The sequence below is a fragment of the Ochotona curzoniae genome, unplaced genomic scaffold, assembly GCF_017591425.1.
Source record: "Ochotona curzoniae isolate NIBS_2020 unplaced genomic scaffold, NIBS_Ocur_1.0 contig_4754, whole genome shotgun sequence".
NCBI classification, from domain to species: domain Eukaryota; kingdom Metazoa; phylum Chordata; class Mammalia; order Lagomorpha; family Ochotonidae; genus Ochotona; species Ochotona curzoniae.
In genome coordinates, this window is record NW_024466378.1 from 1,210,332 (window position 1) to 1,233,782 (window position 23,451).

The following is a 23,451-nucleotide window of genomic DNA, read 5'->3' on the forward strand; positions in this document are numbered from 1 at the left end:
CCCATGGGGCACGTGAGCAGGCACTGGGGGCACGGAATGTGGAAGTGGAGGGCAGGTCACCTTTGAAGTATTTGAAGGCTGTCGAGAAGAGGGACCTACATTATTTGCTGCCGAGGGCAGGCTTAGCCTTGGTGGGTATAAGCGTCGGCACGGGCAGGGCCCCCGATCGGGGTGTGGATTGGCATTCAGGAGTGCTGGGTAGGGGAAGGGCTGCCGCCTCCCGTGCTCCGAGCTCCCCACGGCTGCAGGGTTCGGGTCCTGCTGCTGCGCACAGCGGTCATTCAGGCTTTTGGCATTGGACTCTCACAAAGCAGTCCTTCCATCCTGGTGTCTCCTGTCTGTGGAGAGTGAGAGCAGGTGGGGTAAGCAGTCTGTGGGATTCCTTGGCTCACGGAAGTAGATAAAGTGTTAGAGAGGCTTTCATCTATAGGTTTTCATGTTAATATGCAGCAAGCGGAGATCAAGATCCCGAGCCAGTTCCTGAGGGGGGGCGGTCCTGTGGCTGGTGGCGCCCCTGATGGGGACTTCAGGTGGGCGATCACAGGGTACATACTCAGCGCGCACTGGGCTTCCTCTCCCTCCCCGGCTGTGCCGAGAGCACAGACACGTCTCAGTATCAGCTGCTCTGGGAACTCCTTGGCCTTTCGCAGGAGCATCTGTGTTTTGAGCTGGCAGGTGCATTCTGTGATCGTCTTCCTAGCAGCCGTGAGGGTGCACATGGATTAGCACAGAGCACATAACACGCAGATTTGGATTCCACGCTGGAGGGTCCCTGACCGTTGAGCGTCTCCAGCAAGCTGCCAGCCAGTGCTGATCTGGCCAGCTCTGATCCCACCCTCAGTAGCCGGGATCTGAAGCAGCGGTCTGCAAGTGACTCCCACGGATCACTTGTAACGGGACCCTCCTCCTGCCCCCCGGCCCCAGACTTCTGGCTCAAAATGCAACTTCTCAGGCAAAGCCCTCTTCTCTCCACGACCAGGGTTTCTAGCGCTAGAGCCTAGCAACGGGCCTTGGGATGATTCTTAAGCACATGCAAGGTATTAAATTAGGAGTCTTTGGCGGGGGAAATGGAGGGAGAAAGCATTCCGGCCAAATGCAAGTGGCTGGCGGGACACAGTCTACTGACAGAGAGTGTGAGTAGGGAGAGACCGACCAGGGAAGCCAGGCCGCTGCACGCGGCCCCCCGCCCCCGTGTGCCCCACGATCTCATTGCTGTCTTCCCACTGTCCCAACCCTGCCTTGCTCCTCCAGCCGTGCAGCATGCTCTGCCTACCCCACGCCACGGTGCGCTGACCATGAGCCTCAACTCCTCGCTTGGCCACAGAAAGGAGCTGAGTAACCTCACCAAGCAGGAAGCTGGTGAAGGCGACGTCATCATCGCAGAATTCATCGCCATCATCATCATCACTGTCTCCGTCTGCCTGGGCAACCTGGTCATCGTGGTCACCTTGTACAAGAAGTCCTACCTCCTCACCCTCAGCAACAAGTTCGTCTTCAGCCTGACCCTGTCCAACCTGCTGCTGTCCGTGCTGGTGCTGCCCTTCGTGGTGACCAGCTCCGTCCGCAGGGAATGGATCTTTGGCGTGGTCTGGTGCAACTTCTCCGCCCTCCTCTACCTGCTCATCAGCTCGGCCAGCATGCTCACCCTCGGGGTCATTGCCATTGATCGGTAAGCTCAACTCCACGTGGAGACGGCTGGGGATGGCGGAGTGAGAGTCTGGCTTCCTCACTGTCCTGCGACTAGGGCCTTTGCTTGGGGCTATGGGTGGTATAAGCAGGCTAACTTTTGCCTCTTCTCCTGTCGCTTCAACCAGAACACCTCTGGTTGAACCTCTGGTTTTATACGCAAGTTTTAGAAAAAGTTCCATTGAGCAAAAAAAGAAAATCTAGAGGCGGGCATTGCCACTTAACGTGCTGCTGGGCTATGCACAGCCCATGTCAGAATGCCAGGGTTCACGTCCCCCCTTCGCTTCCGATCTAGCTTCCTGCTAACGTGCACTCGGGGAGGCGATGATGGCTCGAGCCTGTAGGTCCTTGTCGCCTATGTGGGAGGCCCAGTTCCCGCCTCCAGCCCTGGCCTTTGGGAGGTGACCCTGCACACAGAAGCTTATTTCCCTCTTTCTCTTAAGTGCATACACGCAGGCTACAAACCCCTGAGTGTCTGAAGCAGAGGCTGAGGAAGCCGAGGTGCTGGGGTAGGCTTTGGGTCCAGGTTTCTGCTTCAGCTGTGCCTTCTTCGCAACATACTGCCCGGCTGTGCCATGCTTGGGCAAGTCGGTGGGAACTTGTCTGCTGGGGCCCACTTAGAAAGCAAACTCCCACCCTTCCTATCCAGGGCAAGGAAGATAAACGACCCAGACTCAGAGGTGGGGACGTTTGGGAAGATGCTGGGTGTGGGTGCTTGGCCTCCGCCCGGCTGGTGCCCAGTGAGCAGTGGCTGTCACAGGGCACAGGCCTTCTGATCCCCAGGCCGTGCCAGCACATCCAGGTGCACCAGCCTCGTGGACTCGGGCAGGGAGTCTGTGGCCCGTCTGGTGCTACATTGTACTGATGGTCACGGCGTTCATCTCAGGCTGGGCAGGGGAGCAGGACGACAAAGAAGGCCTCTATGATTTGCCAGAAATTAAGAAGGAAGTTAGCAGAGAAATTGTCCATGGATGACAGGAGTCCTTGGCCTTTTTTATTTTTTTGGCACCAACTGTATTTTTCTTTTTTAAAGAATGTACTTATTTTTATTTGAAAATCAGGGTTACAGAGAGAAGACACAGAGAGATCTGTTCATTGGTTGACTCTCCAAATGGTTGCAACTGCCAGAGCTGGCCCGGTCTGAAGCCCAGGGGTCAGGAGCCTCCTCCAGGTCCCCTATGTGAGTGCAGGGTCCAAAGGCCTTGGGCCATTCTCTGCCGCTGTCCCAGGTGCGTTAGCAGGGAGTTGGTTCAGAAGCAGAGCAGCTGGAACTTGAGGCAGTGCCTGTATGGGATGCTGGCACTGTAGCCAGAAGCTTAAATCACTAGGCTGTGGTGCCAGACCTGGGACCAACTGTATTTTTAGTTGATGAGTGGTAGGGAGTCAGGACGTCCTCCGGGATCCTTTCTGTGGCCACGCAGGGGATGGAGGAGGAGGGCGTTGGTTAGAGTGAGTTAGTCATCTTCTCGGCTTCTTTGTTTCTCCCAGTAATAAAACCAATATAAAAAGTAATAGGAGGACCCAGCGCAGTGGCCTAGTGGCTAAAGTCCTCACCTTGAACGCGCCAGGATCCCATATGGGCATCGGTTCTAATCCTGGCGGCACTGCTTCCCATCCAGCTCCTTGCCTGTGGCCTGGGAAAGCAGTCGAGGACGGCCCAAAGCTTTGGGACCTGCATCCACATGGGAGACCTGGAGGAAGTTCCTGATTCCTGGCTTCAGACTGGTACAGCACCGACCATTGCGGTCACTTGGGGAGTGAATCAAGGAACGGAAGATCTTCCTCTCTGTCTCTCCTCCTCTCTGTGTACATCTGACTTTCCAATTAAAAAAAAAGAAAAAAAAAAGCAATAGGAGGAACTGAGGAATACCAGAATCTAACCTCTCTGAAACAAGAACTGCGTGTGTTTTTAGCTCATTTCCCTTGCCACTTTGGTGGTCTACAGCGATAGACTCAAGGTGACAGACTCAAGGCGAGGATGGCTTGTGACCTGATTTCATCACTGAACCATGTGATGTGTGCTGAGACCCCCGGGGAATGTGAGTTTATTGGCTGTGTGCCGCTCCGTCCTGCGCATGTGCCCTGGCTTCGGCCGGCTCACTGCTGCTGTGTGTGGCGCATGTGGGAGCGTGCTTTGTCTGTGGGACTGCTGTGGCTTCAGCCAGACTAGACACACATTCGGGGTTCTTCATAGAAAAGGCTACTAGCCCTTCCAAAACTTGGGCAGATTTTTCTTCAGATATTTGTCCTTATCAAGACTGACTCTATGGTATTAAAAAAAATGGTTTGTAAGTTTGCTAGCAATGGAGTTGGGTGAGAATAGTATATCATTGTTGTTGTTTTAATTTATGTTCTTTTTTTTTTTTTATTAAGTCGTCGTAGCTTTTTTGCACATCCCTTCCAAGGCATCCTGCCCCATGCATGCAGTGAGGAGAGGCAGCTCATGTGTTGCAGGGGGGACTGGTCGTGAGGTGCCTCTTGCAGAGCTGGTGCCAGTGTCTCCAGGGACGCTCCAGGATCTGGGGCGAGGTCAGTGAGACTGGCAGCTTCCACCACAAGCAGGACAGAGCGTCAGCTGACTGTTGACCCCTTCTGTGCCTTATTCTTTAGTAGCAGGAGTATTTGCTGGAGTCTGTCCCGAGAACAACGCTGCGCTAAATTCTTCGGGGCAGTTGGAGAAAAACATGAACAGAACATAGGCCCTACTCCCACTGGTTGACACTTTAGGTACAGAGGCCAACCAGTGCTGTGGTGGGTTTTTTTTTTTCCAGATTTATTTATTTTTGTTGGAAAGTTAGATATACAGAGAGGAGGAGAGGCAGAGAGGAAGATCTTCTGTCTGATGATTCACTCCTCAAGTTGGAGCTGAGCTAGTCTGAAGCCAGGAGCCAGGAGCATCCTCCAGATCTCCCATGCAGGTGCCAGATCTCAAGGCTTTGGGCCGTCCTTGACTGCTTTCCCAGGCCACAAGCAGGGAGCTGGATGGGAAGCAGGGATACCGGGATTAGAACCGGTGCCCATCTGGGATCCTGGGCGTACAAGGCGAGGACTTTAACCATTATGCCATCGCACCGGGCCCCAGTACTGTGGTTGTTAATCTAGAGAAAAGAAATAATTGCTGTGGACAATTTCCAGGTTTACAACTGCTAATTGGTTGGGGAGAGCTGGCGTAATGGCTCAGTGGCCAAATCCTTGCCTTGCACGTGCCAGGCTCCCATATGGTCACCAGCTCATGTCCTAGCTGTTCCATTTCCTATTTCCTGCTTGTGCTTTGGGAAGAGAATAGAGGATGGCCCAAAGCCTTGGGACCCTGCGCCCACATGGGTGACCCAGAAGAAGCTCCTGGCTCCTGGCTTCAAAATCATCTTAGTTTCGGCCATTGCGTTCACTTGGGGAGTCAACAAGTGGGTGGAAGATCTTTCTTTCTGTCTCTCCTTCTCTCTGTAGATCTGCCTTTCCAATAAAAGTAAATAAACGTTTAAAAAAAAAAAACCCTGCTGATGGGTGGGACAGCAAATGTTTCAGGGAAAAGGTAGCATTTTCTGTGAAGTCAGTGAGTAGGAGCGCAGGGCATGTAAGAGGTGGAAGGGCCTTCTGAGTGCGGCAGCAGCATCTATTTATTCATGCGCTGGACAGATAGGTCACCTGGTACGGCAGTCGGTGCTGGCAGACACAGCCAGGCGATGTGAATATACTTGTTAGCAAAGACCCTGTACAAGAGCAGTAGAGGTAGGCAGGCAGCTGGTGACTCTGAGCTGTATAAGGGCCCAGGGGTGCAGCACTGAGGGTGTGTGTCTGAGACAGCTGGACTCTCCCAAGCCACACAGGACAGAGCGACTGTGAAACAACGCTGCTACAGTTTATCAAGGTCTGGCAATCCTTGGAAAACTGTTCTGTTTCCCCCTGACACACATAACCAGCAGGATCCACAGTGCTTTGCCTATTATCTAGATGCTGTAAAATTTGGTGTTTTTGATGATTCATTCCCCAAGGGGCCACAATAGCCAGAGCTGAGCCAATCCGAAGCCAGGAGCCTTGAGCCTCCTCCAGGTCTCCCATGTGGGTGCAGGGTCCCACGGCTTTAGTCTGTGCTCAACTGCTTTCTCAGGCCACAAGCAGGGAGCTGGATGGGAAGTGGGGCTGCTGGAATTAGAACTGGAACCCATATGGGATCCAAGTGCATTCAAGGACTTTAGCCACTAGGCCACCACGCCGGGTCCAGTTTTCAAAAGTTTTAATGGCAGATATGATTGATTTTTTGATTACTAACTATTCATATGGGAAATTGACTTGGCCAACTACTATTTTGAAGTTCATAAAAATGACCTTCATTGGACCAAGTATTTATATGTTCTTTCCCCTGCCTCCCTCATTTCAGGAAGTTAATTTTGCTCGATCTTAGTAATTTCAGAGCTCACATGTTTGTGCTTTCAGTTGGAAACCTGAAGATGTAACAGTGTGTGTGTGTGTGTGTGTGAGAGAGAGAGAGAGAGAGAAAGGTGAAATATAGTAGTAACATTGCTTGAGGAGGGAGGGACTAACAGGATGGCAATTGCGAAAGTCATGGAGCATTATTGAAAAGGCAGAAAGTTAGTGGTCATGACCAAGGCTACTGGCGGTCATGGCCTTAACTACGTTGTTACTTGCCAGTAGAGTGCCAGGCACTGCATTCAACTGTTTCCCAACATGCTCGCTAACCCAAGCAAGAATCCTACCAGTCCCCATTTGGTGGATGAGCACAGTGAGATTTGGGGGTCCTAAGAGAATGTGTCCAAGGTCACGTGGCCGGCCAACAGCTGCTTTAGTTCTGAGATGCCAGAGCCTGCACGCAGTCACTTCGCAGCGCCGTCTCATGCATCCCTCTCCATGGTGTAGAGCTGTCCCGGGCATGCTTGGATGCAGAGCTGCATCCCACGAGACAGGAACTCTGCCCTAGCTGTGTAGTCCCTCGTAGACACTGCCAGGTCTGCTGGCATGGGGCGGGAGTGGGCAGAACCCCTGCGCTCCAGAACCCCGGCTAAGGAAATCCGTCAAACTCTTGGACAGAGGAGTGCGGAGTCTTAAAGTTTGCAACAGAGCAGAGACAGAACATGAACAGGAGGCTGACCCGAGAGAAAAGTCGTCATTTGCATGTCCCTGTCCTCAACCAGCTGAGGGGCAGCGGGACCCACTGGAGAGCTCGGCCTCTGATCACCTCCAGGTTGCCTGTGAAGCTGCTAAGGAGCCAGGTGAAATCGCTCCTGCGTCCTCATCCCCCGCTGTGCTGGGTGAATGACCTGTTCTCAGAATGATCCTTTACTGTGTGAAAACTGCTGGAGCAGTGGCTGTGCGAGAATCATCCGTCGTCACAGGGGCCTTTGGGAGGTGTTCAGGGCTGTCTCCTGTTCTCGCGTTCAGCTCGAGGCAGCTGTGTTTGGCTTGGATTTCGCTCAGGACTTTAGCAAAGACATCTCATTAAAATGGGAGTTGCCCTCAGAGCGGTGTGTCTGGGGCCGGAGAGTGAGCATTCGGAGCCCTGTGTGTGGTACAGCCAGGCAGGTGCACGTGACGTGAGGAACGCCTCCTCTGGGGTTAGGGTCATGCGTGGGCTATTAGAGAAAAGATCAAGGGACTCAGAGGTGGTTGAAAGCCTCAGGAAGGAGAGCCAAAGTCCTCTTTTGGCCTGTAGAAACCCGCAGGGGTGGGGAGCTGGCTTTTGTTCTGTGTTTCTGTTTGAAGTCATAATGAGGCCTAATTGTGGCTGCAGTTTAGAAAGGGAGTTTAGAATCTAAGATAGAGAACACCTAAGCTTTGGTGCCGAGGTGTGGAAGTGATTTGTGTCTTGACAGAGGTGTAGGTTCATATACTTCCATGCGTATAAACTTGACCCCCTTCCTCCACCAAAGAACTAGAAAACCAGAGTTGCCCGTGGAGGATGTGGTAAGGCCTGTGTTTTTCTGCCTCTTGGAGACTCACTCAGATGGCACCAGCGCCAGGTCCACTGCCCAGGTGACCCGCTGCAGCCGGGGTCTTGGCGGGGAGAATCTGTCCAATTCAGAGCATGTGGGTGCAGCGAAGTTTGACTGTGAAGTCCTGGTAACAGGAAGAGCCCAGGGAAGTGTGGAGAACACAGCTGATGGACCTTAGTTATGTTGCTGTTTTTAGATAGATCTTTTAAGAAAATATTTATTCTTCGAGTGACGAAGAGAGACCGAGAGAGAGAGATCTTCCATCTGCTGCTTTACTCCCTAATAACCAGAATGGCTGGAGCTGAGCTAGTCAGAAGCCAGGAGCCAGAAGCTTCTTTTGGGTGTCCCTCATGGGTGCAGAGGCTCAAACACTTGGGCCGTCCTACGCTGATTTCTCCCAAGCTATAAGCAGGGCGTTGGATCAGAAGTGTAGCTGCCGGCCCCTGAATCGGTGCCCACATGCTGGTGACACAGGCAGCAGTTTTACTGTTATGGCACAGCGCCGGCCCCAACTGTAATTACCCTTGTTAGAGCTGGACAGGTTCTGTGGGAGGAGCCAGCCCGGCCAGCATTCACTGGGCCTGCAGTAGCACCTGCCACGCTCTTTCAAGGGGCAGCGGTTCTTGTAAGTTGTCAACCTGGGTGGGAGTGTAGACGGAGTCACCCTCCCCAGGCCTCTATGTAGAAATCCTGTTGTCCATCCAGGGCCCCATGCTGCAAAATGCCCTTTCCAAGTTAGATCCTGGCCTGGGCTCGTGGAGCAGCAGCCCTTGGCTTCCTTGGTTGAGGAGCCCATCGGCTACAGAAGCAGCTCCTCCAGTCGGCACGTGGGACTGGAGACAGCGGTTTAGGCTGTGGACCGGGGGTGACTCTGGAGTAAAGGAGATGGCAGTCTAGGTGATGTGTAAGGTGTAGCCCCAGTGATTTCCAACACCCTGGCTGGAGGCATCAGTGTGGTCGCTCACGTTGCTTCTGTGCGTGTCTTCTTGGGACTGTCTTGTTTTCAGAAACAGCACTGCTTGAGGATAAAATGGGCAGGTGGGGAGGGTGTGGCTGGCTTTCGGCCCCATAGCCCAGGTCCTCCCACCCTTCTCAATTCAAGGTCTGCAAGGCTCTGTGCACCCCGGCTCGCCTGTCTCCCTTCCCATCCTTGCACTGCAGTTCCTGTCTGCATGAGCCACTTTATGACATCCCCATGCTTGCCCAAGGCTGCTTTCTGCCTGTGCTGGTCTCAGGCCAGTGCCTCTGACCTTCCAAGACCCACGTCTTGAATGTCCCCTTCTCCAGGAAGCCTGCCCTGACCCTCCAGTGTGGAGGTCCATGGGTGTATGTCATTAATCCTCCTGGCCTTCTTCCTCCATAACTGAGCCCTGTGACTTGGGGACCACCCCAGGGCCACTGACCCTGCAACCACATAGGCGAGGAATTGCTAGACTCATGTATCACAGACCACAGCCCAGTTGAACTGCCTGTTCGTTCTTGGGCCCGGCATGATGGCTCAATTAACTAAATCCTCACCTCGCAAGTGCCAGGATCCCAGGTAGGTGACGCTTTGTGTCCCAGCTGCTCATCTTTCCATCCAGCTCCCTGCTTGTGGCCTGGGAAAGCAACAGAGGGTGGCCCAAAGCCTTGGGACCCTGCATCCGCGTATGAGACCCCCGAAGAGCTCCTGGCTCCTGGCTTCGGATCAGTTCAACTCCAGCCATGGTGGACATTTTAGAGAGTCAACCAGCAAATGGAAACTCTTTTTGTCTCTTCTTCTTTCCATTAATCTGATATGCCTTTAAAATAAAAATGAATATTTTTTTTTTAAAAAAAAGACTTATGTATTGAAAAGGCTGAGTTACAGAGAGAGAGAATCTTCCATCTGCTGTTTGCTCCCCAAAATGGCCACCATGGCTGGGGCTGAGATAAGCGAAAGCAAGAAACCTGAGACTGTATCCAGGTCTCCCTGTGGCTGGCAGGGACCCACCATCCTCTCCTATTTTCCCAGGTGTTTAGGAGGGAACTACATCAGACTTGGAACATCCAGGACTCAAATCTGCACTCCTGAAGGGTGCTGGGGTCTCAGCCTTGGCTGACTGCACCATGCCGCGATGCAGGCACTGGTTGCCCGAGTTTGTATCTTGTTTGTCCCTGTATCTGGGGCAGGCCGTTTCCCCTTCTTCCATCTGCTTTGGTGACTGGTTATGTAAAATGAGGAGAGGGTCACACCTGGGGGGAAGATCAAACGTGTTCCCTTTCACTCCAGGCTGTTACACGCCGTCTTTCCGTGTCTTTTCACCTGTAATTCATACACACAGCATGACAGCTGGCACACCGGAAAACATCTCCTTTGGGTCAATGAACTTCTGTTCCTTAGCCATCATTCTGACTTAATCACCCCTCGGAAAATCAATCAAAATGGGTTAAGGCGGACCTGTCCAGACTCACCACATCCCTGCTGAGTAGACTCAGGGGGTGGTTGGAAACCGGGACTCTCTGAGCACCATTTTCTTGCTGGCTGCCAGCAATTCATGGGAAAGAGCGCTATCTTTCTGTGCAACATGGGACAGTCTGTGACATGCCTGATGACAGCTGGGAGAAGGTGCTGCTTTGAGAGCCCCGACCCAGGAAAGCAGCGGGTGACCGTCAGATGTGTTCTTGTCCCTTTGACTCTGCTCTCTTGTCTCCCTGTACCCCTTTGCGTAGCTACTATGCCGTCCTGTACCCAATGGTGTACCCCATGAAGATCACAGGGAACCGGGCCGTCATGGCGCTCGTCTACATCTGGCTTCACTCCCTCGTCGGCTGCCTGCCACCGCTGTTTGGCTGGTCATCTGTGGAGTTTGATGACTTCAAGTGGATGTGTGTGGCTGCGTGGCACAGGGAGCCCGGCTATACCGCCTTCTGGCAGATCTGGTGTGCCCTGTTCCCCTTTGTGATCATGCTCGTGTGTTACGGCTTCATCTTCCGCGTGGCCAGGGTCAAGGCACGCAAGGTGCACTGTGGCACGGTGGTCATTGTGGAAGAGGACGCCCAGAGGACTGGAAGGAAAAACTCCAGCACGTCCACCTCTTCTTCTGGCAGCAGGAGGAATGCTTTTCAGGGCGTGGTCTACTCAGCCAACCAGTGCAAAGCCCTCATCACCATCCTGGTGGTCATCGGGGCCTTCATGGTCACCTGGGGCCCCTACATGGTTGTCATCACCTCTGAGGCTCTCTGGGGCAAGAACTGTGTCTCCCCGACCCTGGAGACCTGGGCCACATGGCTGTCCTTCACCAGTGCCATTTGCCACCCCCTCATCTACGGACTGTGGAATAAGACGGTGCGCAAAGAACTCCTGGGCATGTGCTTTGGGGACCGGTACTACCGGGAGCCGTTTGTGCAGCGGCAGAGGACTTCCAGGCTCTTCAGCATCTCCAACAGGATCACAGGTAACTTGGGCTCTGGTTAGGAAGGGGCTCTCCGTCTCAACACAGATGCAGTGTGGGGTCCTCCTAGCTTCCCTGGCCTGCTGACAGGTGAGTGTGTGGCCTCTAGGTTCAAAGAACAGATTTGCTTTGAGGAAGGGGTATCCCAGAATATGCACTGTGATTTGCAAGCAGCTTTCCATCCCTAGGCAGTTCAAGGTCATGCTGCTGGGGGGTGGGGCGGGCAGCGTGGCTTCCCGAGTGAAACAGGGATTCCCCCCTTAGCTTTTCGAGACCCTCAGCTATCGCCCCGGGGGTGTTGGTTCAGGTCACCTTCTCTCAGGCAGCCCTGCCCTCTCAGTGTGTTCTCCAGCAGCTGGATTTGTAGGGCCGTATTGGAGCGCAGCCATCATTTGACCTGATCATTACAGAAGCGATTCAGACTGCACTTGTCACTTTGCTGCATGACCCTGGGCAATTCTTCAAACTATTCCAGTTCATTCTCCCCCTGAAGATGGAATTGAGAGGTATTCTGGCTTCTGTTCAAGTAGCAGAAGTAATGACTCCTGAGGAATTCTCGCTGACAGTGACAACAGGGGACGCTGCTCCTGTAGCAAGGAGACCGTCTTTCGCAGTGGCTTGACTGTGTTACTTCTTGAGGATGAGAAAAGTAATCTGGAACTTTTTATCTCTAATCTGGAACTTTTTATCTAACTGTAAAGAGCTGGCGGGGCTGGGGGAAGGGGCAGGATCTGTTTCCCAGTATTCACTAAAGTGCCCACCCCTTGCCACTTGCAAGACCTATTTCCCATTGCGACTTGTGAGCCAGTTTGGCTCCATTTCACAAGGAACTTGCTTGTTGAGATATTTTTACAAACGACTTACCTTCTAGACAAATATATATTAAATGTCTGCTATCAAGAAGGAAGAAAGGAAAAAAAAAAGGAACAAGAATGAAGGTGGAGAGGTTAGATAGAACAAAAGGAAACATCTGCCTTAGGGCCACGGCTTCCCATGCGAGCCACTTGAATGGTTATCATGGAAGAGGCTGTGAGAACAGGCGGGACGGCAGCTGGGATTAGGTCAGCAAGTCCGAGGCAGCTGGTGGGTGGTCTCATCCTCCTTAAGGATGGCTTTGAATGGAGGAGCTCGTGGTGGGATGATGGGTCTGAGTCATTGGCCTTCCCCAGCAATGGAAGCTGCGGGGTCCCTGCTCTGAAGCTCTGGCCGCAGCCGGAGGCCTGCAGCATCGGGGTGAGGTCTGCCGATAGCAGAATGCGGTGCCCCTTCGCTGCCCCCCCCCCCGAGCTGTGCATGGCAGCTGCTGTTCTGTTGCAGAAGAACTTGACTTCCACCCCAAGTCTCTGGTTCCTCTGTGTGAACCGGAGCTGACCAGACCCATCCAGTGCCCTCTGTGGGCTTGACTTTGGCTCCTAGGGCATGGCTGTGATCTGTAGCGAACTGCTAAACCCACAATCAGCACCCCTGCCATCAAGGTCTTCCGTGTTCACCCCCACCTCACCCCAAGGTTAGGAAGACTGTCTGGGGCCATCCACAGTGAGCAGGAAGTGACCTGGAGGCTCTGGCCTGCATGGTTCCCCTCGGTATGCATACCTGTAAAGTTTTAACGAAAGGATTCAGTAAAGGGAAATGATAAACTTTCCTACAACTGTGCTCATGAGCAAAGGCAGATGGAGAATTCCTTAAATAGCTGGAGCCTCCCAGCCAACTCGGATGCCAGGAGTTCATCAGCACGTGACAGTGTTTATTCTGTGCATAGCAGCTTGCAGCCATCATCAGGGGATGTTGATCTCATTCTGTGTGTCCCGAACTGAAGATGTGCAAAATCTGAGGCTTCTCCTGGAGTGTCAGCTGTCACTCCGCCACCTGATGCTTTCGGCTTGGGAGGGCTCATCAGCAGACTTCCCGGGGAAATGATGGTTCAGGAATTGAGAGCTGGGGCTACCTGGAGGTATGCCCAACGGTTTTGCTTCATGATGGGTAGGTCAGCTGTGGAGCAGACATTGGGTATTTGTGCTGAAACATGGAACTTAAAGGTTAATCTCTGTCTGGGAATGCTAGGCCACCAGTCCAGAGCTGACATGGGTGCCTGGGGATCAAGACTGAGAGGAACCTTCAAAAGTAAAAACAACAGCTCTTCCATGCCCGCCCATAAGCGAATCAATCTTGCATTTCCCTGGACTGGAGATCCCTGCCGTTCAGTTCCTTCTCCATCCAGCCAAAGCAGGTGGCCTGGGGGGGAGCAAAGTGGTTCCTCCTGCTGCTGGGCCAGCCTTGGGCTGTGTTTGAGCTGCTGGGTCTGGGGACAGAACCTGCGCTGGAGGACACTGACTCACACCCAGGGAAAGTGGCTCATCACGCCCCGGAAGGGATGGCAGGGTGTCTTGCAGTCTGGATTTTTCTTCTTGGTTTTTCAAAGTTCCTTGGCTAGAGGTACCTGGACGTTTTTTAGTTTTGTCAGAGAGTGCCCTCTTCAAAAATACTCTTGATCTTCTAGTTTCTAAAAGGCACACACACACACACACACATACACACAATACACCCTCCTTCTCCTGGGGAGACACACCCTGAACCCATGGGCTTCCGTTGGTACTTCTCAGTTTTTGCTAGGTTGGATTGGGTCCAGCCTAGTAGATCTGCTCTTGAGTGATACGGTTCAAACTAAGCCTGCCCGCTTTCTGGGTGGGAAGCGCTGGATAATACCCAGACAGAGAGGTGCCCGCTGGCTGTTGTTTCCAGCCCTTTTTTTTGAGCCACACTGGTCTGGCTCAAAGGCTCGCTCCCACTGGTGGAGACCAAGACACGTTTCTGGCTTTCGCCGCAGACTCAGAGATCGTATCCAAAACCCATTGTGGCTTCGGCCATCCGGTTGGCAGGGGATGGTGTTCTGCATGCCCCAGGGCGCGACCAGACCTCCTGCGCACAGCCATGTCCACCAGCCAAGATCCTGGAGCGTATGGCTGTGTGACACTGACAGTCTTCGGTGGTCCCAACCCTTTACTACAGCACACAGTAGCGGGGCCGCGCTCTTGTGTAAAACAGGATTCCTACAAGTATGAGCAGAAGTTTTTAAGATTTATTTATTTGAAAGACAAAATGACAGCGAGAGATCTTGCAGCTACTGGTTAATTCCTAGATACTTGAAACAGCGTGGATTGGGCCAGGCCAAAACCAGGAAGCAGGGGAAAGGGCCCTCTGTTGATAGGGTCCTCCCAAGGTCTGGGGTAACAACTGGAACCCATTCGTAGAAGGGGGGCCTGGGGTCATAGGAGACCCATTCCCCTTTCTTTCTGAGGATACCTTCTTTTTTTTCCTAAGTTCCCTCCATCATCTCTGGGATCCATGTTTTCTTTCTTTGTCCTAATCTCTCCCTTTTCACATCAATCCTTTTCCTTCCATGCTGATGATGGGGCTAGAGATCTTCCAGCCTGGGTGGCAGCCTGGTAAGACTCGCCCTCCGACCCCAACTCCCTCCTAGCACCTGCAGCTATTTTCCTGATTTTACTGCAGGGTGGAGTTCTCGGTCTCAAGCCCCCATGGAGTTCCCCGGAGAGTTCTGGAATGTCACTGCTCAGTCCTGACCGCTGTTTGGTTTTTGCTGTGTTGCTTCGACCCAGTCATTCTTGGTGCCTCCTAAGCTGGAGGCCCTGGTTCATTCTCTCTCCACTTGTGCCCACACTGGGTCCAGTCTGCAGCAGCTGCTTCCTGGGGAGGCTCCTAGGCCGCAGTTCCCAAGTTTTGGCAGGGCGGGGGCTGAGGGGCGCACTGAGCCTGTGTCACTGGAGTTAGTTTCGTCGCATCCCCCACCCCGACCCCCGCTTTCCAGTTTCCCCAAATTCCCTCTCCTTTGAGGTCTAAATCTCTTAAAATACCCTGTTTGGGTAACCAAGTCGGACGTCAGGATGTGAAGAAGTAGACGTGGGATTAAATCTGCCACTCCCTCTGGGATCCTTGTTGACCCGGGCACTGTTGGGAGGGTGTCCCCTTGCCGTGGGTCCTGACACAATGGGGGCAAAGCGGGGAACCCCCACAGTGGGTATTGTGAAGGCCAGGAGAGACCAGGGGTTGGACGGCAGGGTCTGTGAGGAAGAGAGGAAGATTGAAGTGGCCAAGCAGGCCCGGGCTGCCTGGCAGCCTGATGGTGCTCTGAACACTAACTTTACTTTTCAGACCTGGGCCTGTCTCCGCACCTCACGGCACTCATGGCTGGCGGCCAGCCCCTGGGGCACAGCAGCAGCACCGGTGACACTGGCTTCAGCTGTTCCCAGGACTCAGGTAAACCTGCGGGCCAAGCCGGCTCCCACCTGTGGCGTTTCCATGGCATGCTTGTGAACGGACCCCGGTTTTCGGGTCACAGCTGCTTAGCCACTATGGTAGGTGGGGTCTCGGTACCCAGCTCCCAGTGCAGCCTTGGGCGGGGGTGCTGAGTGGAGGGACCAAGAGCTGCGCTTCCGTACCGCGGCTCCTCTGCTGCACAGGCCCGGGGTCAGCCCATTTCCGCTTCGGGGACCCCATGTGAGAACTGACATGCCCGTCTACAACATCCATCTCTCTGCTCCCAGGAGCTTTGAGATCTGCACGCAGAGGCCCTCGTGCGTCACTGGGGTGAAGGAAGGGCTCCACCCCGGGCTACGACGTTCAGTCATTCATCAGCAAAGATTTCTTTGCTGAGCCCCTGGTTTAGCCCAACGCTGTGCAAAGTTCCGGGAGTTTGGGCGCGAATGGCCTGTGGAGCCTTCGGTTTTGTGGAGAAGCCGGGTGTTCCGTAAAGCACCTCGCTGCTGGAGCCCCCATGCTTAACCAGCGTATCCAGTGTTCCTGCTCACGGTGCGAGGGAGCGCCGAGATCTTGATGGACTTCGGACACTGGAAACTTAAGAACAAAGCTGAGCTCCGTGCAGGGCCAGACCCGGGCACCACTGCACGATGGGGCTCAGTCTTTCCTCCCTTCCCTGCCCTTACCCTGCCCAGCTCTGTGATAACTTGTGGGAGTTTCCTCGCCTTCATCACCCTGCCTTTTGTTAGGGATATGTGTGCTGAATGTTAGCTTATCCCGCACACTTTAATCATGGGGAGAGGAGCTCAGACTCATTCACCTTTTCACGGTACTGTGCACCACGCAGCCTTGCTCTGCTTCTTTTCCACGCCAGGGCTGGGTGGGGGCTGCCACTCCAGGGTAGGGTGAGTCATGACAGCTAACCCACGGGCTGATGTGGCTGTGTTTCCCTGTGTGCCAGAGGCAGCCCACTGGCTGCAGATTCTGAAACGGGAAGGTGGCTGCAGGGCATTTTAGCTCCTCCTGCTGAGGGGATGGGGGGGGGGAAGTGATGGAGAGATCGGGAGGGCTGATAGAAGGATGGGGAGGAGGGGGATTTCACTGCTGCCTTTCGCTGCACATTCTGCCCCTTCGTCCCAGGAACGGATGTGATGCTGCTTGAAGACTACCCATCGGATGACAACCCCCCGTCCCACGGCCCTTGCCCACCCAAGAGGAGGAGCTCGGTGACATTTGAGGATGAAGTGGAACAAATCAAAGGTTGGTCTCAGTGCTTGATTGCTTCAAGAAAACATGGGGGGGAGGGGAAGCGAAGAATTTTGTCAGCCCCAGCCCAGGAACATGCCAAAACTCTGTCACCTTCGTCTGCCCCGACTTCCTCCAAGCCTCCTGGTCTCACTTCGCTCCTTAGGCACCCGGCGCTCACAGCAAACGGCATTTCAGATTGGGCAAATGCTGGCTGCACACACCCACCCCCGCCGCAGTACACCCTTCCCCCTCAGCACACACAGCCCAGATGCAGTTCTTAAGTCCCCCCTCAGGAAGCTGCCTGACTGGTAAAGAGGCTTTCTGAGCCTTCCATGGATTCTTTCCTGAACGGAGGAAGTGAGGTTATGTCCTTGAACTTGCCTCCTGCCTTCCCCGAGCTTAGATCTCCTCTCATGGAGACTGAAACGATGGCCCTGTGAGTGTTGCCACTCACTGAGAGCAGACGCTTCCGCCCTAAGGATCTGTTGCCGGAAGCTGCTGAAAGCACACGGGGTCCTGCGAGGCGAGGGGGGGCTCTCGCCCAAGGCAGTGCCAGCATGTTCTCAGCTCAACCCCCAGCACCCTTCTTGCCCCTGGGATTTGAGGTTGCTGTCCCTGGACATCCTGCTGTCCAGATTAACGGAAGAGCTGTCCAGGCTGCCCGGGGCTGTCAGAATCTTTTTTTCCCCTGAGTTCCCTCCCAAAGTGGGGACAGCTCTCAGCATGAGCAGGCTGTGGATGCAGTGGCGGACGCCAGGATTTGCGGAAGTAAATTCTTTAGAAGATAAACACGGTCTGTCAGTGTTGGGTTCATCATGAATCACATCACTTATGCTGTCCCCACTCAAGTGTTCAGAACAAATAGTGAAGTAGCCACGGAGGTCTGGCACAGCAGCTCCAGGGTGGAGCTTGGACCAGCAGCCTCATGGCTTCATGCTAGCTTTCTACAGAGAAAATGAACATGAGTTCCCTTCCTACCCTTGGCATGGGGTCACACTTGCCTCACCCTGCCTGCCTCATTGGGGGTGGCAGCTCTGAAGCACCATTCAGACAGGGAGGAAGTGCAGCACCAGCAGGTGCCAGCACCCCAGTGCCCAGCTGGGAGGCAGGGCAGAGGCCAGGGGCTCACCCTGGAGAGAAGGCTGCCAGGTTGGTACTCTCCAAAAAATGGCAGGAGAGGATGAAGGCGTCCCTAAAAATGTCTGGAAAGTAATGGTAACGGGGAGGAGGTGTGAAGAGTCTTGCCGTCTCCTCCCTGTCCAGGGGCGCTCCTCTGGGCAAGGGCGCTAGAACCTTTCATGTCACTTCCCCACCCCGAGGTGCCCTGTGACTTGGGAGGAGCTGTGAACCAGATGGAATCATGTCAACTAGCATCCAGGGTGTTTGCCTTTTCTCTGAGCCTGGCCAAGGCCAAACAGCTTAGAATGATCTCAGTAGCCCCAGGAAATAAGAGGTGTTTCTTCTTTCTTCTCTCGATGTTGGAGGAGACCAGTGCTAGGACAAAAGACTTTTCCCAGGTAGGAAGTTGGGGAATCTAGAATTTTGACGTTGGGATCATGAACTTGAAAACCATTGCCTCATCTCTCCAGACAGCGAAGCCACAGCAGGCAGGATCCCAGGCAAGTCACTGGTTAGCTAACTTTGTTCCTGCCTTCTCCCCAGAGGCTGCCAAGAACTCCATTCTCCACGTGAAAGCCGAAGTGCACAAATCCTTGGACAGTTATGCAGCCAGCTTGGCCAAAGCCATCGAGGCTGAGGCCAAACTCAACTTGTTTGGGGAAGAGGCCTTGCCAGGGGTCCTGTTTGCAGCACGGACCGTCCCGGGGCCTGGCTCTGGGGGCCGCCGGGGCAGCAGAACTCTTGCCAGCCACAGGCTGCAGCTGCAGAGCATCGAAGAAGGCAACATCCTAGCCGCAGAACAGAAATGAAGGCCTCGGGGAGGAGCAGGGCTGCAGCTGGGGTTGCTGACCCCGTGGAGGAAGTCCCCTGCCCGTCTGTGTCAGGGTCCTGGGAGCACAGTGAGCCAGATGCAAGCAGGGAACAACATCCTGCGTGGTGGGCTGGAAATGTCATCTTCAGGCCAGGACTTGAGTATCTGCTGTGACACCAAATGGGGGCTTCTGTGAGGTCCCAGTGACACAACGGGGGGCTTGTACAGTGCAGTAGTAAAAGCAGAAGGAGGTGTGGCTTGTTGGGAGGCGGACACACGGGGGCAGCAGAGAGCACAGGGTTGGAGAGAGACACTGTCCCATGGGTACAGTTATGCGCTGTCCCTGAGGCCTTGGTCGCAAACCTGTCCCAGTGCACTGCGGAGGACAGCATGGTGCTTCTTAACAATGCAAGTTCAAGTTCAGGCCATCAGCATGTTGATGCAGGCAGCAAGGGGCTGTTGGTTCTAGACTGAATGGTTGGCAGAGAACACCCAACCACTTCCACCTGCTGCCCTGGTTAGGACCAGGCCGTCAGTGCCCTGCCTGCTGGTGCCAAAGGGAGGGCCCGTGCCCCCCACGTCTCTACTGACAGATATTTGATATTTCAGAAGAAGGGAGAAACCACTATGAGACAGGAGGATGGGGCACCAGACGTTTCCTTTCCAGGGTTTCACAGTGTTCACTGCATGGGGCTATGGTGCCAAGCTCAGGGGGAGCTAAAGATACAGGGATTACTGGAGGGGATTGCCTCACTCCAGAAGTCTCATTGAACTCTCTGGGCAATGTTTCAGGGTCAGGAACACTTCCCAGGGCAAGGCATGTTATCGCTAAGCCTGGGTCAGCATGTGGTAGCGTGCAACGCCGAGTCTGCAGGGGGCGGTTCTGGCCCAGCTCTACCTCTGTGCATGTGTGACACATCCTGTGCAGCTGAGAAGGGAGCTGGATTGAATGCGGGTGCCAAGGTCACTTCCAGCTCTGGTCTTTGGTCTTCTTGGACTACTGAGATAGAAGTCACAACAAAGCGCTCACACACCTGCATTCACACCCTTTTTGAAGAACATATCCATTTTTACATTTTCACAATATTGTTTACATAGTGGAGAGGGCTGCCCGCCATGTAGTCACATCCTTATGAGCGGAGCGCCCAGTGGACATGAGTACGCTGCCGCCCCCAGCTCTGCCCCTGTTCCCTCCCTTGACCTGCTTGCTCTGAGTTTGGGTGGAATGCCAACCCCAGGATGCCATGTGGAGGAACGGTGAGCATCCGCAAAGAGGGGGAGCAGAGCAGCAGGGTGGGGCGTGGACGCGTAGGGCTCCTTTTTCTCCCCGAGAAGCAGCTGAAATCAAGACACAGAATGATGGGACTCAGAAAACCACTGTACCCCCTACACCATCCTGCAGCCAAGCTCAGGACCCACCCTGGCTCGGGCAGCTTTGCTGTGTCAGCCCCTAGGCTGCTATTCCACAAGTGAATTAGCTTGGAGGAATTTGTTGGAGGGTCTGCGTTGTCCCTGATGAGGCCATGTTCCTTTGTTACATGGCAGGGAGCATGGATTAGCTGGCCCCCTGCTCTGCCGTGCAGAGCTCTTTGGGGTTTGCTTCTTTTGTGGCGACTGACTCCAGGACATCTTTTCTGGGTCAGTGGGGTGCTGGTGGCAAGGGTCAGAGGGCAGGTTCCCCGGTGGGTTATGCTGATGACAGGCAAGGCATGTTGCTCTCACTGTTGGCTGGCATGCCTGGGCCTGAGAGCGACCGATGTCTTCTATACATACTGTATATATATACATATATATATTTGTTTCCTAGCAAAGGGACCATGTTCCTGATCAACTAGTAAGCGCAGAGGTGGGGCAAGGCCAAGAGACCTTGAACTCCAGGGTCTCCAGCTAGGCATTTGTTAGTGCAGCAAATGCCTTAGGCTGGAGAAAGCTTCCCTGACCACCTGCTGCTGGGCTCCAGAGCAAGCACCCTGGGACCACCCGAGTCCCCGCTGGCTGTGTGCAGCCTGGCTGGGGTATAACAGCACTTAAAGTAGTCTAGAAATCTTGCATTTCACAAAGGGACTCATGGTTTCCCTTTGGTTTTGAAACCAAGGTGAATGCATTTACTTACCTAGCAGATCCTGAACGTGCGTAAATGGACCAGCCAAGGCTCTGTGGGCAGCAACACTGGTGGGTTTACAGTCCACTGCTTTAGGGAGAAAGACACGGGCGAGTTCTGACAAACCTCACCAGCAGTGTGTCCACAGGGCACGGTGGCACCAAGGGAGGGGAGTGTTTCTAACTAGGGGCTGCTCTGTGAGGTAGGTGTTAGTGTGAACTAAGTCTTGCACAGTGTTAAGTAGCGAGGCCCATACTTTGCACACTCAGAAATACAAATTTGCCTTGATGCAGCTGAGAGGTGGGGGTGGGGAAAGGAGACTCGTTCCTGTACACGCAAGGTTCTGAGAGGCATTTTTAACATCTGCCCCTTAGCACAAGCCAGAAAACCCCACCTGCTCCCACTAGACGCAGGTTCATCAGCTGTGAACTGCTGCGCAGTGGCAGGCTTGAAGCCAGAGAGGACCCCGTGGACACTGGCAGGTAGGATTTCTGGCCACTTGTTGGCTTAAATACCTCAGTCTGGAGTCTTCTGGTTGTGGCAGGAGCACTTCAAGTGCTGTTGTCCACCTCTACTTTCTTCACTGAGAGCCCCACCGGCCAGGGTGCCAGTGCTATGCTCCGGATACCAGGGTCCCAGGCTGCCGGGACCAACAAGGCCCTGGGAGTCCCACTCTGCACAGCCCACAGTTGACACTGGGAGACTGAAGTTCAGGACCTTAGGCACTAGGTGGCAGCAGTACAGGCGTACAAAGCTAAGGGACAAACTGCCCCTGGCTTGTCAGGTGGCCACTTGGGAGCCTGCGTCCAGCGATGGTCTGAGGAGAGAGCTGCTCCTGGAGAAGTGGGGCTGAGCCGTGTCACACAGGGCCATCTGGTGCTGGTGGCCTCTGGTTCCGACGGGGTTGCTGCTGAGCCTGCAGAGTGGAGCAACCAGTGGGAATGACAGACAGTATCTGCAACAGCCTCCCCCGTGGCCCAGGACAGAGGCGTGACGAAAAACACACGTAAACCGTGAGAGCTGGCTCATCTGTCGAGAATTAGGTCTGTGAGCTTTCCATCCTGAAAAAAGATGCCTCCAAGATACACACAGACTGTAGAGACGTGGTGGACCCCAAGACATTGATGGAAAGTGTGCAGCCTTAAGCACCTTCTGGCTGGAACGGGGAGCATGAGGTGGCCAGGAAGGGAAGGCAGGAAACAGGCAGGCACCGTCCCATTGCAATACCAGAATGCCTGCTGTGTGCAAGACCCCCGCCCCACCCACGTAGGTACTTCCGGAGCTTGGTCTCATTTCGTTTCAGCACAAGAGTGACATGGAGAATAGCGCAAGCATGGACGTGGTGAATTCCTGAGTTCGGATCCCCGGCTGCCACTTACTGGCTGGGTGTGTTATACAAGTTTCCCACTCTGTAAACTGCAGTGTTGTAGTCATTTCCTGTGAGAGACACAGCATTCAGGGAGGCCTCCCTGATGGCAACTGGATTCCAACAAGAGATTGTGGGAAGCCCTGGAACGCTGACTGTGGGATCCGGGGTGTGGTGGAAGCCGAGTCGCTTGCATTCTGTCTCAGTCACTCTGTGAGGGGCATACTTTTGTTTGCTTTATAGGGATTCTGGAACAAGTGAAAAGCTTGCCAAGATAACCGTTTCCCCAGAGGAATTGTGGATGCTATTCACCCCAAAAGGACCCTTGGGAGCATGGGCTGGGGTGACCAAGGGAACACAACAGAGAGTAGGATAGGAAGGATAAACAGCGTCAGCGCTCAAGGAGGCCAATGGGGAGCTTTTCTGCCGGAATATCCTCCATACCAGTCTTAAGCTGTCCTATGTGATTTGCTCCTGTGGCCCGGTAAGTCTCAAACTACAGCACAAATTCAGCTGGAACAGGATCCTCCCCCTGAAAAAGATTCCAGGTGCTGGGAAGAGCTCCACGGTGCAGTGACAGGGGGACTGTCTGCCTGTACTCGGGGCTCACAGTGTCTCTGGTCCCCCAAGCTTGTGAGGAAGAGGCAGGACAGGGCTTGAATCTGGCTGACTACACATGGTGCCTACAGAGCCCAGGGGAAAACAGCTGTGCTCCGCCAGCCGTAGGGCCCTGCAGGGAGGGGCAGGGGTATCCTGTCCCTGTGGGTGGCACAGAACAGAGTCCAGAGAGACCTGTGGGACAAGTCCAGGGCCTCAAAGTGAGATAAGCTCAGATGGGGCCAAGTTCCAGGACTTGGTCATGGGGTTGAGAGAAAAAGGAGCCAGCCTTGTAGCTCCGTAGGATGAGGAAGAGTGGTCATTATTAGACCAGGCAGGAAGAACTATTGTGACTGAACAAAGGAACAGGGCAGATAATAAAATCTGCTGGCCAGACCCGAGTGAACTAAAGGCCCAAGGACAGTGGATTCATTGAGAAGAATTCAAAGCACACACTTTCACTTCTCTGCAAGATTTCAAAGAGCACCATTGTGGTCAGTACTATTTTTAGAATGTCATACACAAAGCTGTATCCATTTCCCTCAGAAAGCATTTTCCTGAGCAGCTAAGGATCACTTAGGAATTAGAAGCCGTTTGTGTTTCTGATACCATTTGGAAACACCAGAAATGAGAGGAGACAGCCTCTGGGGAGGGAGCGTTTCAGGGAGTGCCCGGGCCTGGGCCACAAGGAATGCAGCGAGACGCAGCTGTTTCTACCCAGGGCTGTCAGGGCTGACGGGCCCCAGGATGCAGAAGAGGTGAAAAACCAATCAAAAAGGCCAAAAAAAAAAAAAAAAAAAAAAAGCTAATGCTAAAATATATTTAACTTGAAGTTTTTAGATGACATTTTAAAAAGATTGTCTAGGATTATAATAAATATTTATAAA

General features: G+C 53.8%; 1 protein-coding gene across 1 annotated transcript; it reads left to right on the forward strand.

Moving 5' to 3' along the window:
* The first annotated feature begins 1,252 nt into the window (after positions 1-1,252).
* Positions 1,253-18,968, forward strand: GPR161 (G protein-coupled receptor 161). The gene is made up of 5 exons (XM_040987538.1): positions 1,253-1,669; positions 10,326-11,050; positions 15,218-15,322; positions 16,463-16,582; positions 18,233-18,968. The coding sequence occupies exons 1-5, from the start codon at positions 1,296-1,298 to the stop codon at positions 18,496-18,498; spliced, it is 1,590 nt and encodes a 529-aa protein (XP_040843472.1). The 5' UTR covers positions 1,253-1,295; the 3' UTR covers positions 18,499-18,968.
* Positions 18,969-23,451: the final 4,483 nt, after the last annotated feature.